Source organism: Netta rufina, assembly GCF_964035555.1.
Source record: "Netta rufina genome assembly, chromosome: 20".
NCBI lineage: Eukaryota > Metazoa > Chordata > Aves > Anseriformes > Anatidae > Netta > Netta rufina.
The window spans coordinates 2,669,894-2,686,914 of NC_140144.1; the positions used below are offsets into that span (position 1 = coordinate 2,669,894).

The 17,021-nt window shown below is 50.7% G+C and overlaps 2 protein-coding genes across 2 annotated transcripts; one reads left to right on the forward strand and one right to left on the reverse strand.

Moving 5' to 3' along the window:
• Positions 1-390: 390 nt before the first annotated feature.
• Positions 391-3,362, reverse strand: LOC311217062 (uncharacterized protein; the record flags this gene model as incomplete). The annotated part of the gene is made up of 3 exons (XM_084298799.1): positions 391-1,126; positions 2,956-3,193; positions 3,238-3,362. The coding sequence occupies 3 exons, from the start codon at positions 3,360-3,362 to the stop codon at positions 998-1,000; spliced, it is 492 nt and encodes a 163-aa protein (XP_084154925.1). The 3' UTR covers positions 391-997.
• On the forward strand, positions 3,315-14,195 carry ANAPC2 (anaphase promoting complex subunit 2). The gene is made up of 13 exons (XM_084299237.1): positions 3,315-3,444; positions 4,011-4,633; positions 5,141-5,273; positions 7,504-7,678; positions 7,821-7,940; positions 8,429-8,546; positions 8,630-8,811; positions 8,959-9,100; positions 9,820-9,895; positions 10,479-10,682; positions 12,265-12,394; positions 12,751-12,986; positions 13,724-14,195. The coding sequence occupies exons 1-13, from the start codon at positions 3,361-3,363 to the stop codon at positions 13,934-13,936; spliced, it is 2,436 nt and encodes an 811-aa protein (XP_084155363.1). The 5' UTR covers positions 3,315-3,360; the 3' UTR covers positions 13,937-14,195.
• Positions 14,196-17,021: the final 2,826 nt, after the last annotated feature.

Below are 17,021 nucleotides of genomic sequence, written 5' to 3' on the forward strand. Positions count from 1 at the left end.
TAAAACTATCTAGAAATGGCAGAAATACAGTGGAAAGAGCAGTGAATCCCATGTGCTGAAGTCTTTTCCCAGTAATGAAACACTTAAAAAGCAAGATGCTGGGACTTTTGGTGATTTAAGGGAAGACTAAGCTATCAGATACGTGAACACTGAGCAGTGCCCACAGCCAGCAGCTGCACACAGGGCCAAAGGTGAGCAGGGAGGAAAACATTCTGCACATTTTTTTCTAGTAGAAAAGGTCCCAGTGAGCATCTCGTAATGTAGAAAGCTCAGGCCATGGCCTTATAGCAGTCCTGTCTCTAGAGCTGCAGCCTAACAAAACTGCAAGTGGTGAAGCAAAAGCTGCTTGCAGTTTAAGCTAGCGACAAGCTGTCTGAACTAGTCCTGGCTTCATTCTGCTGTGGATCAACAAAGTGAACAATATCCTCCAGGTTGCTTCACTGACTTCAGCTGACTGAAATGCTGCTCTGGTACTTTGCGTGCTGATCTCAATGAGCAGTGCCTGCACCTTCTCTAGTTAAGACAGGCTCAGTGGAGGCCTGAGAGCACAGCATGCATCTCAAGAGGGGCCCACGGTGCTCTGGTGTACTGCTGACCTCTCTTCTCCTAGTTTGCCTGCTCTGCCTTGTGGCTGTGATTCACACCTCGCTGAGTGCTGCCTTTGCACTTCCTGGCTTTGTGTGCTAATCCCTGTCTGTACCAGACGAATGCTAAGCTTGTTCTTGGCAAAGCAAGCTGAAGGCTGGCTCAGGGCAGGAGCATTAGCTCAGGTGTCGCTTCAGTATCACTGTGCCCGAAAGAAAGGGTATTTTTGTAGCATACCTACCCTGATCCCTAGCTTGAGGGGAATACATTTAGCAGTTCTCTAACTAATACCAAAGTGCATTTGAAAGGAAAACGTACTCCTGCAAACAAAGACTTTTATTAAATGTAGCATCCTTGTACCAGAACAGCAGCTGTCCCAGACCAACAGGCCTTGCCAGGCTGAAGAACAAGTTTAGGAATGCTTTTGTCCACTCGTTTGTTTTTCTTTTTGTTTTGAAGTGCTTTTTGGCTCACTGGCTTTACTAGCATTCCCAATTTCTCCCTTCAGGACATCTAGCAATGTCTGAGAACTCTCCAGAATCTGGGAAAGAAGGAAATAAAAACAGCTTATTTTTTTACATCAACTAAACAGTTCTTTCTGAATTCACCTGATCTACCTTGGAGCAAGAGGGACTCTCCATCCCTTAGGATATTACACCACTGAGAATTAGGTATTCTGTCTCACTGCAGGAATATCTGTGGAGGAATTTCTCTGGTTTATGCCCATTTTCTGAATAAGAAATAACTTAAGCAGTTTATCAGTCTTCGAGCACGGGGCAGAGAACTTCCTACTGCAGCAGGCTGTGGACTAAACTTTAGTTTTTAAGAGATCTTGATACTTGGGCTTTTTAGATCAGTATTAGAATTGTACTCAGACACAGTTTCAACTGTCTTCTACTACTAAAACTGCACACTTTAGGTTTCTTGCTTCAAGATGTTACTCAACTCCACAATGACCTTAAGTCAGACTAAATCTTTCTGCTTTTATTCATTTTCTTCTGCTTTTAGCTTGTTTTATATAATTTAGCACTCCAACTTGTGGTGCGTTAGGATACAAGGCTATGCTAGGCTTAGAAGATCTTGTTGCCTGTCCATGTCTCCGTTGTAAAGTTTTAACACGGTGGACAACTGTAACAAAATGTTGTAGCAGGGTTATAGTCTCAAAGATCATTTTTACACTCCTATAAACTTGTGGAAATCATTAAGTGGTCAGAGAAGAGATGAAGGCAAGTGCCCCGCAGGCTGAGACGCCAGTAGAAGTTGGTGGGATCTTGTCGTCTGTGTCCATGGAAGAATGCGGTGGATGGGGACGGAGTCCTGCAACTCATGGGCTGGGGAAAGGCAAGGAGTATGATTACAGACAAGAGATGGAAATCCACAGGAAAGGAACTTTGTTACTTGTTTCTATTTGCAGGATGTCTGCATTTCCTCTCCTAACCACCTTGGCTCTTTACCTACTGTGACTTTGTCTTCTAATTTCAATAAACATGAATTTGTTTGTAGGATAGGGGGTTGTGACTTGTATCTCAGGGAAGGTTTCTTTTAGAACCTGTGCTGTTGTTTCTGTAGCTTTACAACAAAATTGCTAAGCTGTTACATTTTTTATGTGAGTTGTCCCCTTCACCCTAAACCAGCAGGTCTTGAAGCAGGCAGAGAAATCAGCTTCAGTTTCATCTGAAAACAGCTGCTGCCAGGAAGGCTGGCCAGAAGGTACTGGCCTGAGGAGATAAGAGGATTCAACGCTTATAGCAGTTGTTGCCTTCAGAAAAGAAATGGGAGAAGGGAAAATTTAGGCAACTACCTGGAAAGAGCCTTTTACTCTTTTCAAAAGCTGATTTTGAAAGCTAACTCAGCTGTTATCCTGTCAGCGGAATGAAGCAGTCCCTGCCCAGCAGAGGCTCCAAATCCAGGCAGGGTGAAGGGACTGAGCCATCCCGCAACAGAAATGACAGCGATGCTCAGCCCTTGTGCTGCCGGGCTGCCTCCTGCCCCCTGGCTGCTCTGACATTCCTGCCCTTTCAGTTAACGATATGGCAGATGCTGCCTCACGGAAAGACGGAAGATGAAATTACATGAAAGTGAAGCAAAAAGAGCGCAGGGCCGACAATTCTGGCATGGGTTTGTTGTTACCTGCGTGGATTCCTGTGGTCTTCTGGCCGTGTCTGGTTTCCTCCTTTTCCTTTCCCCTCTCCCGAACAGGCTTGGCGAGGGGACTTTTTGCAGGGTTTGGTGGCCCAGGGCCCATTTTCCTCTATTTCCACATCGTGCTGCGGCTCCCCCCACCCCTGCTCAACCGGGGGCTGCCCAGCAGAGCCCCCAGACCACCCCAACCCCCCTTTCCCCCCTCAGGCCGTGTGCCAGGCCCGCTACCTTGCCGTAGGCCGCCTCTGTCTCGGCGATGCTCCTGTCCAGCTCGCTGCGTGCTGCCAGGTGCCCGGCCAGGCTCTCGTTGGTGCGGGCCAGCCGCTGGCTCAGCGCCCCGAGCCGCGCCTGCAGCCGCCCGCGCTCCGCCTCCTCCTCCCGGATCCGCTCGCTCAGCTCGTCCCGCCGGGCCCGCAGCTCCGCCAGCCCTGCCCGGCCCGGCCCGGCCCGGCCCGTCAGCCCCCGTCTTGGCACGGCACAGCCCGGCCCCGTTCACCCGCCCGGCCCCGCTCACCCTCCAGCAGCGCCGCGTTGCAGCCCTGCAGCGCCGCGCCCGCCTCGCCCATGGCGGCTCCCGGCCCGGCCCCGCCAACGGCCCCGCCGCGCTCCGCCTCTTCCTGAGGCGCGGCCCGCATGGAGCCGCCGGCGGCCGCGGGGCTCTCGGCGGCCTGGCACCGGCTCAGCACCGCCCTGGTGCCCCCCGCGGCCCTGGGGCTGGTGAGCGGGGAGCGGCCGGGGGAGGGCCGGGGGCTCGGGGAGCCGCGGGGGGGGCGGGGGAGCCGCAGCCGCCCTCGGTTTGGGGCCGGGGGAGTTGTGGTGCCTGAGGGGGTCCCGGGTCCGGTCCCGGTCCCTCCGCTCTCGGGGCTGGTTTCGTGTTCGCCCTCTCGCCCTGACGAGGTGCCGTGGCCCAAACGCCCTCCGTGGTGGTGGAACAGTGGCCAAAACGATCGCTGCTTCCTCCCCCGGTGCTGCGGCTCTCTGCTGGGTTGCGCCCTGCAGAAGGCAGCTTTGGGGTTTTGTCGCAGGGCCTGGTGTTTTGGGGTGCACAGCACCAGCCTGTGCCTGCTGCAGCGGCCACCAAGGGGACCGCGTTTGGGAACTGGGCCTCTGAGGCGGGTGCTGGGCTTCCAGCAGTGCTCTGAGATCCCAGCACCCGCCGGGTGCTGTTCAGCAGGGCCGGCGTGCGTTTGGTCCCCACTCCTTGGGCCGAGCGGGCTCTTCTGCCACAGATCTACCTACAGAAGCGTGCGTGTGCTTGACGTGCTGTCCCCTCTGCTTTCCAGGCAGCACCAAGGTCTGATCCTGTGGGGCCGCTGAAGGATGCTGACCTGCGGGCTGCCCTGGAGGTGCTGCGCTGTTACGACCTGCACTCGATCGTGGAAGAGTGGTTCATCGAGGTGTTGCAGACAGACCTCCAGGCGAATATAGCCCCTGAGTTCTGGAACTGCATTGGCCAGTATGAAAACACAGCAGAGGAGCCTCAGTGCTCCTCGCTCCTTCTGGACGCGTTTTGTCTTCTCAAGTGCCGCCTGGACCCCTACCTAAACAGCCTGGAGCTCCTGGAGAGATGGACCAAGGCGGGCTTGCTGCTGGGGACAGGCGCTCAGATGCTGCAGGAGAAGGTCTACACCATGTTCAAAGCTATCCTTTTTTTCTCCACCACAAAGTCCTTCCAAGAAATGATCCAGCAGTTCTATAGCCGCACTTTCCGGATATACATGCGGCAGTGGAAGAAAGGAGAAGAAGGAATGAACGAGTGTGAGAGCAGCATGAGTGAGAACGAGCAAGAGAGTGATACAGAGGAGGGCGGAGGAGAGAGCCAGGTGTGCGCAGGCTGCGGCAGTAAGAGGGAGCAGTGCTGGTGTCCCAAAGCCATGGAGCAGTTTCAGCAGCTCAATGACATTCTGTACGTATGTTATGGGGTGATGCTGTCTCACAGAACAAGCAGATAGTCCAGGGAGGGTGGCAGCAGCAGCTCTTGTATCTGAAAACTGGAGGAGTTGTGCATGGGGTTATGCAGGCAGTGACATAGTACTGCCTAGGAAACTTCACACAGTTTCTGTGGCTGCTGGCTAGCTGGTGGCTGAACTAGAGCAGATCTTTAGACTGAAGTTCTTTTTACTGGCTGTGGGAATATCACTGTCTTTTTCTAAGGCCTTCTGTTCCAAATAAGCAAACTTTTCTAAATGAAAAAGCTTCTGATAGCTAGAAAATAATGCTTCTGAATGAGATAGTTTCATCTATCATATATGTAGTGCATCTGTGCAGGCTCTCAGAGTGTTTAAATTTAAAAGTGTTCCTGCATCCATGGACCACACAGGGAGATAGGTGCCTTCAGTTAGTTAGATTTTCTTTATTTGCTTGTACTTTTGCTTTTGGTCACTCTGAATTGGGTCTCTCTCTGTGTCTGCAGCCGCCGGCTGAATTTGCTGGAGAGAGTGAGCGCCGATGCTGTCACAACCATCTTGCACAGGATGATCGAGGAGAGGATGGAGCAGAGATGCAGGGGCGAATATGAGCACTCTTTCCTGAATGAGTTCCAGGAGGTGAGGAAGGTGGGAGGGGCAGTCAGGGCCCTTGCTCTGGAGATGTGGAGCTGCTCCTGTTACTGGCAGAGCTGCTCAGGCCAAATTCCTGATTTCACCTGAAAATGCCTGTTCCTGGGCTGTGACTTCCTGGGCAAAAGAGGAGTGGTTAAAACTTTCCATATTGATTTAATGCTAGAAGAGATGCTCTGACCTATGCATACCAGACCATTGCATTTCACCTGGTGATGCCCCTATTAACGAGGGAGTTTCTGTGGTTCTGTTCTACAAACTATGTGAACGTGAAGTGCCACCTAACCTGTAGAAGGCCCTCCCTGTGTACAGGTGGGCCCATAACTTCAATTTGTGCGGCTGTTTTCTCTCCACTTTCTAATTTTTCAGCATCCCTTTAAATCAGGAAGCAAGGATGGGAGATAGTGTTCTGGTATTGATTTCTCCAGTGGGCTGCATACAGAATTAAACTCCTTCCTTGCATCTATCTAGTTCTTTTGCTGCTACCTTAAACTGAGTTTGTGTTATTTGCTCTGTATGACCTTAAAATTCTTCTCAGAGTTATGGCTCTTCTGGGATACGGTCTCTGTTCTGCAGGCTTGCTCTGCACTCTTTGTTCCTTGGTTCATGCCCTTGCATTTGCCTGCGTTGAAGAACAATGTGTGAGGTCAGGTTGCCATGCGAACCAGACTGCTCTGCGTGGTTGTCCCAGTTTCCTCGCTGTTTGTCATGCTGGCCTTTTTTGTTGTCTGCAAACTGCGGCAGTGATTTGGAATTTACTTCCCTGTAGTTGCTGCGCAACGCTTTCTTTTTTGGCCCTAGTGTAAAATGCTTTCAGGTAACCTGGAGACTGTTTAAGGACACCAGGGAAAATGCAGCTGCATTCCACTTGTCACACATTGCAGAAGGTCCCTGCGCTCCCGCATCTTCAGAAAAGGCCAGCGTGTTTGGCTGCAGGATATTAGAAGATGTGAGAATTAGGAAGAGACATTAAAAAAAAAAAAAAAAGGCACAAACCTGGCAAGCTAAAGGCTAAATAGGAGAAAACTGAGAAAGAGCTTGCTAAATGTACAAATGCTAAGAGCAAACCTCCTTCCCAGACATGTCACAGGCAGTCAAGAATGTCAGTTGATAATCCAGCTATAACAGGAACATTCAGAGAAGACAAACGCCCAGGATAAAAAATGGGTTGGTTTCATAATAGTGGTAATCCTTAAAATTTAATTACTCTGCATCAGTTACAGTCCTTTCCTTTTATTCTTTAGCAGAATGCTTTATCAGCTTTTCCACAGTTTTGCCCAGAATTGCTGCCCAGATATTCTGTACTTCTCAGGTTTGTACTGCCTTGTAATTATTAGCAGAACTCGTGCATTCCTCACGTCTTCAGTGTTCCCTCAGTCAAACAGATGACTAAAAATTAACGTCAGCAAAACAGATCTGGACTTTGCATTTTTGTTTCAGGCTGTCCAAATCTGGTTATTAAAAAATAATATCTAATACTGATTAATACTCAAATACTATCTCAGGTAGTGTTATGCTTGTTACCCTAAAAAGAAAATAAAACAATTTGTTTTGAATATTTGGATATTGTAGCTGAGTACATTTGAAATAATGACAAATGCACATTTCTCTGTAGAAAACTAAATCTCCAATATACGAAGTTAACCTCCTGATGCTCTTTGATCAGGTGTAGGATTTAATTATTAAGTGACAAGGCTGGTATTTGTGGTCTTGTCTCAAGTGCCTGAGTTTGGCTGGTATATCTGTGAGTCTTTGAGGTGGCTTGCTTGTTCTTTATTGATTTCAGGAAGCTTAGAAATTCTGTGCCAAAGATGGTGAGGTGGGCAATTTACTCAAATTCTCATAAAGAGAATAGTTCTTCAAGTGTGGAATAGAAAAGAACAGGATTTTGCAAGAATTGAATAGTCTGCAAGTTTTTGAATATACCTTGTCCTTTTTTTAGGAGCCCAGCACCTGTTCATGGTCCTCAGTCACCCCTAATCTCCTCACAGAAATGTGCAGAGTCTACATCCTGTAGGTTATGGGGTTCAGCTGTTCTTCCAGCTAGGCTTTCCTCAGCCAGGGTGTGTTTGGAGAGCAGCTAGAGGTGATGCTGTGCTTGGCAGGCTGCTCATTTCTGCTTGCTGTGGCAGCTGCCTGGTAATGGAGAGGTGTGGGACATGGTTGTGCATCCAGCTGTGGTGCTCACCAGCTCTCTGCTCTCCTTCTTCCGTTGCAGTGGATTGAGAAAGTGATTGGCTGGCTCAGCAGAGTTTTTCTGCAAGATGGTCCCTTGGCTCGCTCCAGTCCAGAAGCTAGCAGCACCTTGAAACGCTGGCGGTGCCACGTCCAAAGGTTCTTCTACCGCATCTACGCCAGCATGCGCATTGAAGAGCTCTTCAGCATTATTCGAGGTAGGTGTGACCTGTTCAGTGTTCGTTCACTCCTGTGCTTGGATTCATGATAGATCTGTCTTCACCTCCTGATGTGCCATGCCATCTCCTCTTGCCTCCTCGTGGAGCGTGGCACAGTTTCTAATCACTGCTTGGTCTATAGATTTCCCAGAGTCAAAGCCTGCTGTGGAGGACCTCAAGTTCTGCCTGGAAAGGACTAATCAGAGGCAGCAGCTGCTCAGCTCCCTGAAAAGTGCTCTGGAAATGCGACTTCTGCATCCTGGTGGGTTTTACATCTCTGCATATGTCACAACACTGTAAGAAGCCTGGTCATGAGTGGGGATCTGCTGGGAGCTGTCATTTCATTTTGTGTTTGTTGAGCGAGAGGCAGCCAGGCTCTGTACATTGTGTGCTCCCCGTGTTGGGCACTAGTAGCTGATTACTTCCCAGCCCCTTCTTGCCTGATTTTTGTGGTACAGTGAGAAGCCTAGCTAGAACTTCAGCTTTTATCCAAGCGGTTAAAGGCTTCTCTGTTAACACACATTCTGGTCTAAGCTGGTTTATAATAGTCTCTGAACCTGTGTTTGCAGTTGGGACTGGTTTCTCAGTTACATGGATCTGATCTATCCCTGTGGACAGGGCAGAAGGGCAGCAAGTCCTTCACCTTCAGCGCCATAGATCTAATGGAGGGCTTGGAGCAGCCTGTCTTGCATCCAGGCTGTTAGTCTCTGCTCTGGGACTCTGAACTGCCCCCCTGCCCATCTCTTGTAGGTGTCAACACATCCGACATCATCACTTTGTATATCTCAGCCATCAAAGCCTTGCGGGAACTTGACCCCTCCATGGTTATCCTGGAGGTTGCCTGTGAGCCCATCAGGAAATACCTCAGGTAAGAGGCTTGCAGGGCAGTCTTGTGCATTCCTTTTCTCTTCCCTCCCCTTCATTTGCTCTGTTTTTCTTCCCTTTTGGCAGGACTCGGGAAGACACAGTGCGGCAGATTGTGGCTGGTCTCACAGGGGATGCTGAGGGCTCTGGTGATCTTGCAAATGAGCTCTCAAAAGCTGACCCTGTGACGCTGGAGAATGGCCAGGAGAGTGATGATGACATCTCAGAACCAGGGGACTGGGTTCCTGACCCGGTTGATGCAGATCCAGGTTAGATGCTGAGGACAGAAGTCGAGGCAGCTCACGCTCTTCTCGTGGCTGTCTGTAGTCCTGAGTCACTCATTAGTCCTCCAGAGCTGATCTGTGCTGGGGCAGGTCTTTGTTAATCTCTCACTGTTGTCTGCTGAATTTCCCTAGGGAAATCAAGTTCCAAACGTCGGTCCTCAGACATCATCAGCCTGCTGGTCAGCATCTATGGCAGCAAGGACCTGTTTATCAACGAATACCGCACGCTTCTGGCTGACCGGCTGCTCCATCAGTTCAACTACAGTGCTGAGAGGTGAGGTCCCAATGCCCAGCCCCAGGGCTTTCCAGGTAATATCACCTGACAAAGCTGTGCTTCAGACCTGGTGCTACAAAATGGCATTCCTGGAGCTGGGATTATCTTTGGCTATCTTCTCTGCAGCTTTGGGTTTGCATCTAGAATTTCATGTGCTCACCTGTTCACTGGCTGCTTCCTGCTCAGTGTTGGCCTTGGCTTGCACTAATGTAGGGAACTGGAAGCACAGGCACCCTTGTAGCTCCATCCTGTATGTTCTGGTAGCTCTGAAAACCTGCAGGGGCTGCTCTGGGTCAGCAGGTAGTTTAAAGGTACAAAAAGGGGATGAAGCATCAGGAAACCGCAGCTGCAACCCAGCTTTGTCGATTGAATCATCAGCTGCAGTGGTTTTCCTTTCCATGACGTGCAGCCAGTGTGGGCCACGTCTATGATGAGCAGTCTCCTGTGCTGTCAGGAAGGCTGGCCTGGTGCTGTGCTTGTCCAAACGAAAGGGGTTGGAGGGTCTTCAAAAAGCTGCTGGCCTACAGAGGAAGTGACTTGTCCTTACGGAGATGCTGGGAGGCATCCTCTGCAGACAAAAAGCCTTACAAGGCTTCCTAAGAAGAGCACCATTATGTCAGGGACTCCTTTTTTTTTTTGGCTGTGTCACAAGGGATAGGGGCTGGGCCAGGCTAGTCTGTCAGAGGAACCTGTGTCTGATCCTTTGTTTCTCTTGCCAGGGAAATCCGCAACGTGGAGCTGCTCAAGCTGCGGTTCGGTGAAGCTCAGATGCACTATTGTGAAGTCATGTTGAAAGTAATTTTGTTCTTGTTGTTAATTCAAGTCCTGGGTGTTTGAGCTCATTGGTGAAGATGAGGGATTTAGTGACCCAAAAAGGGTCTTTTAGAGAGATGGGATTATGGGAATCCCGGTGAAGAGTCTGACTTGTAACAGACAGAACTGCATTCCATAATGTCTGTTCTTCAAGTCCTGTGGGTAGGATTATTGACTCGGGGGTGGTTGCTCCGGTGCTATTGTCTCTCCTGCCCTTCCTGCAGTACAGCGTTCTGGCTACTGAGGAGCTGGACTATTCCAGCTCCAGGGTTGGGGCTATGGAGTTTCATTCACTGGGGGCACTGTGGGAAGAAGACAAGCCTGGAGGGGCTCCACTGTAGGGCAGTGTTGAGTTGTCAGCCCTTCCCCAGCCTCCCCACAAATGTTTCTGAGTGTCTAATAGCCCGGTGTAGTGGCTAGTAGGTACAAATGATGATGACTTTTCCAGTGTCCCCATCATCTCCTGGAGACCATGCCAGTTGCCCTGTTTAAGCTTCTCCTTTCCTAAGGTTTAGCACTGACTTGGAAGAGAAGGAGCTGCCTTAGCTTCCTTTGCCTTTTCCAGGATATGGCTGACTCGAGACGCATTAATGCCAACATTCGTGATGAGGAAGAGAAGCTCCCAGAGGAGGAGAGGCCACCGTTCAGCCTTGTTGCTGTTATCCTGTCAAGTGAGTTCTGGCCACCGCTGAAGGAGGAGAAGCTGGAGCTTCCAGAGCAGGTCAAGGAAGCCATGGAAGCCTACTCTAAGAAGTATGAGAAATTAAAGGTGAGCCATCCTTAACCCTCCTTAAAAGAGGTTTATGCTGTTAACTCCACTTTATAGCATGGTTTTGCACAGCTTTTCCAAAGTTCCCGTTAACATCCATTAAAGTGTTGCTGCTAAGCTGCCACAACACTTGCACTGTTACAGTGGAATCCCAGAGTCCTTCAGTTTTGAAACTGGATTAGAAGCTGCACTAGCTTAGCTATTTCCAAAAGAGTGGTTTCTCTCTTTATAGGGTGCCTGATTATTAGCCTTTATGGGGTACCTGACTGTAATTGCAGTCAGGCAAGAGAGTTTTCTAAAACAAACCAGTGTTAGTTAAATGGATGGTGAGGTGGAAGGTCTTAGGCATCTGAGTCTGGTCTAAGCTTGCTGGCGTAAGTGCTATAGTAACAAGAGGGACATCCTGTCCATGCTGGACTTCTCATCTTCAGTACCCTGCCACTTTTCTGTTTCTCCTCTTGAAAAGATGTTCTTTTCACATGGTCTCCTTTCCAGCCTGTTGTAGGAGATCCAGTGTCAGACCAGAGTTAGGTGAACATTGTGTCTTCTCTTTGTATTCTTTCCTGCCTTGTTTCATTCATTTTGGGAGGATTCCCTCAGCTCTGTGACAGGCAGTTTAGGTGCAAGTGGTTTTGGTCACTTTGTAGCTCAGCACTTGGTCTTGGTGGTTAGGCAGATGGAGAAGGCTGAGGTATATCTTGCTCTGCACACACTAGGGATTGGAAGTCTGGAAGTTATGGAGAGACGTAGGTCACTTCCAGAGCTGTGTTCTTACCTTTATTACCTTGCTTCTTACCTGGTGGAGTGCAGAGCACGCCTCTGGATCACAGATCATTCAAAGCTGCTTGTCATACCAGTATAGTCTGTGTGCATGCACAGATGGTTCTTTGCAGCTAACTCGAACACAATTTGTTGTCTCACGGTGATGTTTCCATTTGCCTATCCCATTGTGCTCTGACTCTACTTGAGGCTTGGTTTTCCATATCCTTTCTTGAACTTGTTGCATACCAGGTGGTGTATGCCATGAAGCTGGGAGGCTCCTAGCTCTAGACTCTGTCTTTTCTCTCTTCTGCTGCAGCTGTGTGCCATGTGTGGATGCCAACTGATGTTTGTGTCTGCAAAGATAGTTAGGAGTGGTACAATAGTGGCCTTTTATTTCTTTTTATTATTTTTTGGACTCTGGTACTTGAGAGCATCCTCAGCCTTCAAAACAAGCAGTGCTCTTTTCACATTGGTATCAGATTTCACATTGGCCTGTCTTCTAAGGAAATCCTGCCCCAGATGAGTATTTATGTTCTGGTAGGAGTTTGTCCTGAGTGGCACAGTTGAAATTTCAGCATTTCCTCAACTTGTGCTTACCCTACCAGAGGTTTTCAGGCAGGAGAGGGGCTTTGGTCTTGGGCAAGGGTGGGACAACAACTTATGCCAAGGATGTTTCCTTTGAGGGTGTGGGGAATGGATGGATGGTGGGATGGAGACTCCTGGGGAGGGGAGCAGCTTTTGTATTTCGTGGAGGTGAATAGAGATCAGCTTGCCATGGCAGTAGAGGGGCTGGAAGATCTGCTGCATCTCCCTTTTCCAGGCCATGAGGACCCTGAACTGGAAGTACCACCTGGGCCTGGTGAACTTGGACGTGGAGCTGGCCGATCGCACCCTCTCCCTGTCAGTGTCTCCTGTGCATGCTGCCATCATCCTGCACTTCCAGACCAAGAGTGAGTGACACGGCAGGCGCTCTGCGTATCACCCATGGGTGGGTGGGAAGGCCACGTTCCTCTGGTGGCTGTAGGGTCTGAGAGATCTCACAGGAGGAGCTACACCTGCTTTGGGCTTGTATCTACTGTATCTACTGTAGTATCTGCTGTAGCTGGAGTTGGGTCTCCAGCTCTGCTTGGAGACAGCACCCAGAAGAGCCACAGCTCACCATCCAGTTTGCTTTCAGACAGTCACTGCACACAGCTGCTTGCTCCTGGCCGTGGCTCACCAGCCTTCCCCATCTCTGATTAAATCCTGGCGTGCTGCAGGGTGGGCAGGTGTCTGTGCTCTGCTCTGATATCCGTGGTCTCTGCAGGTACGTGGACGCTGACGGAGCTGAGCGAAGTGCTCAAGGTGCCCGTGACATCGCTGAAGCGTAAGATGACGCTGTGGCTGCAGCAGGGCGTGCTGCGCGAAGAGCCCCCAGGCACCTTTACTGTGATCGAGGAGGAGCAGAAGGACCAGGTGGAGAAGGTTGTTCTGATCGACAGTGATGAGGAGGGGGACTCTGCCATGGCATCGCAGGCTGACCAGAAGGAGGAAGAGCTGCAGGTACCTGTCCGTGTGTCGTGGGTGCCTGTGCAGGCATGCAGTGCTTTTGGCTTTGGGGGATCTGATGCAAATGAGGGATTTGACTTGCACTTTGGGTTTGCATTTTCCACTACAGTGACCAAGTCCAGCTTGAGGGGTTTTTGAAGTGATAATAACTAACATAATTAACAATGACAATGCAGGTATTGTAAGGCAGCCTTCACTCCAGAAAAATATCTGAGCCAGGCAACCATTTGGATGTTTGTATATGTCTTGGTTCAGTTTAAAAAAAAAAAAAAAGTAGTAGCCTGAGATTTGATTTCATATTTGAAAATAGACGTTACTTGGATTCACCCAAGCAGTATTTTTTTGCTCTCAGACTGTTGAAAAGGTTTACCCAGCACTATTGGCTCTGTTGTCTGTGGGGGCCCCTGGACACTTCCAGCTCTTCTGGTACCTGTGTCTCATGTTGCATGAGTGTTGTGCCGCCGCGCAGCATGAAGGTGTCCTACCTGTGTTTATCCACTAAGGGTCATGCATGTGCTGCAGGCCAGATCCTGCCTTCTAGCTGTGGTCCTGACACCTGATGCTCTTCTTGGATGTTTCCTGTTTAAAGGCCAGGCCTTCACGGCTGAGAGCAGAACTCACTGCCAGCCACAGCCCTGCTGTGTTTTTGGGATATGGGATGCTAAAGCACCCCTTTTCTTCACGGTACCGATGTGATTGTGATTGACTGTTGTTTGCCTGCCCCCTTGTAGCTGTTCTGGACATACATCCAGGCAATGCTGACCAACCTCGAGAGCCTGTCCTTGGAGAGGATTCACAGTATGCTGAAGATGTTCGTGATGACAGGCCCAGTGGTCACAGAAATTGACACACAAGAGCTGCAGGGGTTCCTCCAGAAAAAGGTGCGGGACCAGCAACTCATCTACTCTGGAGGTGTCTATCGCCTGCCCAAGAACTGCAACTAGACTACAACTGTTCCTCCTTTCCTGTGTGTCACTTCTCCAGGCCTGTGCTCAGCTCCTCAGTGCCACCCAGCTTCTTGTATCCTGCTGGGTAACTTTTTTTGCTGGAGGGGGTGTTGCTGTGCCCCTTTCCCAGAAGGGTGTCCTCCATGTGGAGACAGCTCAGCAGAGGCCTGGGCTGTGCACCCCACAGAACTTCTGGACTGGAGCCGCTGCTCGCATTACTTTCCTCTCATAAATGAGTCTACTTCAGTGGTTAATAAAAAACAGCAATTCTCTTTTTCAGATGGTACCAACTCTTTTCTTTCCTCTTGGCGGAGTGCTCTTTGCATCAGCTTTCCCACGCTGAAAGGGCCGGCAGGAAACTCCCCAGCCTGCTGGGCACCATCGTCCTTTCCTTGGGTCTCCAGCTGCAGCCCCGGGAGGTTTTGGGAGGGGGCTGTTGGCTGCAGCTGTGTCTGGGTCTCTTTGTGTGGCTCCAGCAGCTTCTTGAGGCTGGTTGTGGTGAGTGAGACCCTACATAAAAGCAAGTGTGGTGTTCATCCTGTCTCCTTTGGCTCCGAGGAGACTCCAAGGTCCCCTTACCCTTGTTCAGGACTTTTAAGATGGGTGGAATAATTTTATTGTGGAATGAAAAATGCTTTAGATGATGACATGCAGCAGTTCTTCAAGGCAAGCGCTTTAGTCCTAGAGGATATAAGGGGACTACCCAGGCACTGGCAGCGTATCTCCACCATGGCATGAACGCACATCTCCCTTTGAAAACCACCGCTGTTACAACCAAGTGTGCATTGTTGGCGTGCTTCAGGGTTACTGGCCTTGCTGAGATAGTGAGGCAGTTGGGTGGGATAATCCCTGAGCTACGCTTAGACACTGTGAGCCCAGCCTGGATACAAGATGAAGCAATGGATGCGAGCAATGGATGTGTTTTGGGATTGCATTCGGTCTCCACTGAATAGCATTCAGGTTTCCAGTCCTGCTTTCCAGGTGGGTCTTGCTTATTGGGAGGAATATGCTGGGGAAATCTGGATCTTCCTAAAAAATGTGCTTTCTGTGAGGCAAAGAATGAGTTTCCACACCCCAAGAAGTCTTTCCATCCCCTGCTGAATATTTTAGCCCAGGCTGTATTGAGGCAGCTGAAACTGCTACCAGCGGCCACACATGGAGTACAGGGCAGGCAGGCTGTAACCCTGGCTGCTCTGCTGTGGGTCCAGGTACATGAGAGACACTTAGAGCAGATAAAACAACCTGTATTGAACATCCAGCCTTTTCTTTCTTACTTACATTAAAGGCCTGTAAGTCCCCCAGTGTGGGCACCCTTAGTGCTGCTGTGGGCTCTCAGCTTATCTCCCTCTTGTGCACATTTGCAGCTCTTCCTCTGTGGGTGAGAGCATGTCTTGTGGCACTTTGCTCCAGGCTCATGGTCTTGTGGCACTAGGAGCTGGTTAACATGTTTTATTACTGAGCTTCAAACGTTCCCTGTGCTCTAGGGGCTGTCGATAACTAAATAAAACCCTCAAAACCCCTGTGATCAGGCTGCACCAGGGGTTTCTCTCCCTCTTACAGAGGGGAACAAAAGCCCCATGTTCTCCTCTCAGGCAGCTAGAGCTGTTTTGGGGGTGCAAGTTTTGGCAGTTTGAAGCAAAGCCTTGAGATGCCCTGGGGGCTGTCCTCCAAGCCCCCTGCTCTTCCCCAAGTGGGCAAATCCCAGCCGGGAAAGCCCTGGGACCACCCCATGCCCTGGTCAGAGGCTGTCCTGTGGTGATCCTCTGTGTCCCGGCCAGCAGATGAGGATGTTCCTTGATGACTTGGACTTGGGCTATCCCTGGTCCAACGCTTCTTGCCACTCAGAGGACAGCAGGATGTCCTGGGTCTCTCGCTCTGGGTGACAGCCGTTGCTGATGGGCAGGGCTTTGCCCCCTGCCACCCCAGTAGCTGTGCTCAGGTACGTTGGAAAACCGAGCAGGGTTTGGCTCAGCTGGTGGTGGTGCTGCTGCACCTGGGGCACTTGAGGCTGTTTTGGTTCCTGAAGCTGAACAAGTGCTGCCCACAAATCCTGCTTTTACTCTCAGATGTGTTACCTGGGGTGGAGAAGCTGAGAAGCCCTCAGCTCCAGAGCACCTTTGGGGGTTGTGCCTGTCTGTGGCCTGGGGACAGCGGGGACAGCTGGCAGGCAGGATGGGTGGCAGGAGGGTGGGTGCCTTCTGCAGGGCTGTGTTGCAACCCGATGAAGGGGAGGGTGATGTCTGGGACCTGGGGCGGTGCAGGTAGTGGAGTAGGTGCTGGGTGCATGGAGCTGAGGGTTGGTGGCCCAAAGGGGGACATGTGGAGGACACTTTGGGCCACTGTGACTGTGGGCTGTAGGTAGCTTGGCTTTGGGTGCATATGTGGTGCTGCAAGGAGCAGGAGCCCCGAGCAGGGCAGGAAAATTTGTTTTTAACAGCAAATGCACGGGCCATTACTCCAGGTAAAGCCAAGAAGATGGTGGCTAAGTCCCAAATGGCAGCAGGCAGGCAGGGAGGGAAATCAGTGCCTGAACATGCCAGGAGCAAGCGTGGAGCCCAGCAGGCCCTGGTAGGACACCCTGCTGGACTTGTCCTTGTTCGGGGCCGCCAGGGGAGTGGGATGGCCAGGACATGGTGTGGGATGTCCCTGGGAGCTGCACCCAGGACCCACAGGACAAGGACATGAGACAAAACTTTGTTGAGCCCCAGGCTTTGGTCTCTGCTTCCCACGCTGGGCTCCTGGAGCAGGTTCCTGGTTTTGGATGCAGGGGACACTTTCTTCCCTGCAGAAAATGCCTCCTAGGGACTTTTCCACATTCTCTTGAACACCACTTGGCTCCTAGAGCCTTTTGTCACCTCTGGCTCAGCTGTCTGCCCCCTGAATAACTGAAAGCAGCCCCCAGGCACCTGGGCTGCATCCCAACCCACGTGCCCTGGCAAGGTGAGAGGGAGCATGGCGTGGGCATCCCATGGCAGGTACCTATTTTCTATATGGGCTGTAGGAGCAGAGGCCGTGTTTCACACCTTCTCATCTTTCTTCTGATTCTATTTGGTTTGTTTGATGGATTGCTTTTGGGAAAGAG

Excerpts from the sequence above, each read along its gene's own strand:
- ANAPC2 (XM_084299237.1), top strand. The coding sequence starts at position 3,361 with ATGGAGCCGCCGGCGGCCGCGGGGCTCTCGGCGGCCTGGCACCGGCTC. Across the intron at positions 5,274-7,503 it reads TCCTGAATGAGTTCCAGGAG|TGGATTGAGAAAGTGATTGG; the intron begins GTGAGGAAGGTG and ends CTTCCGTTGCAG. Across the intron at positions 8,812-8,958 it reads CCCGGTTGATGCAGATCCAG|GGAAATCAAGTTCCAAACGT; the intron begins GTTAGATGCTGA and ends GAATTTCCCTAG.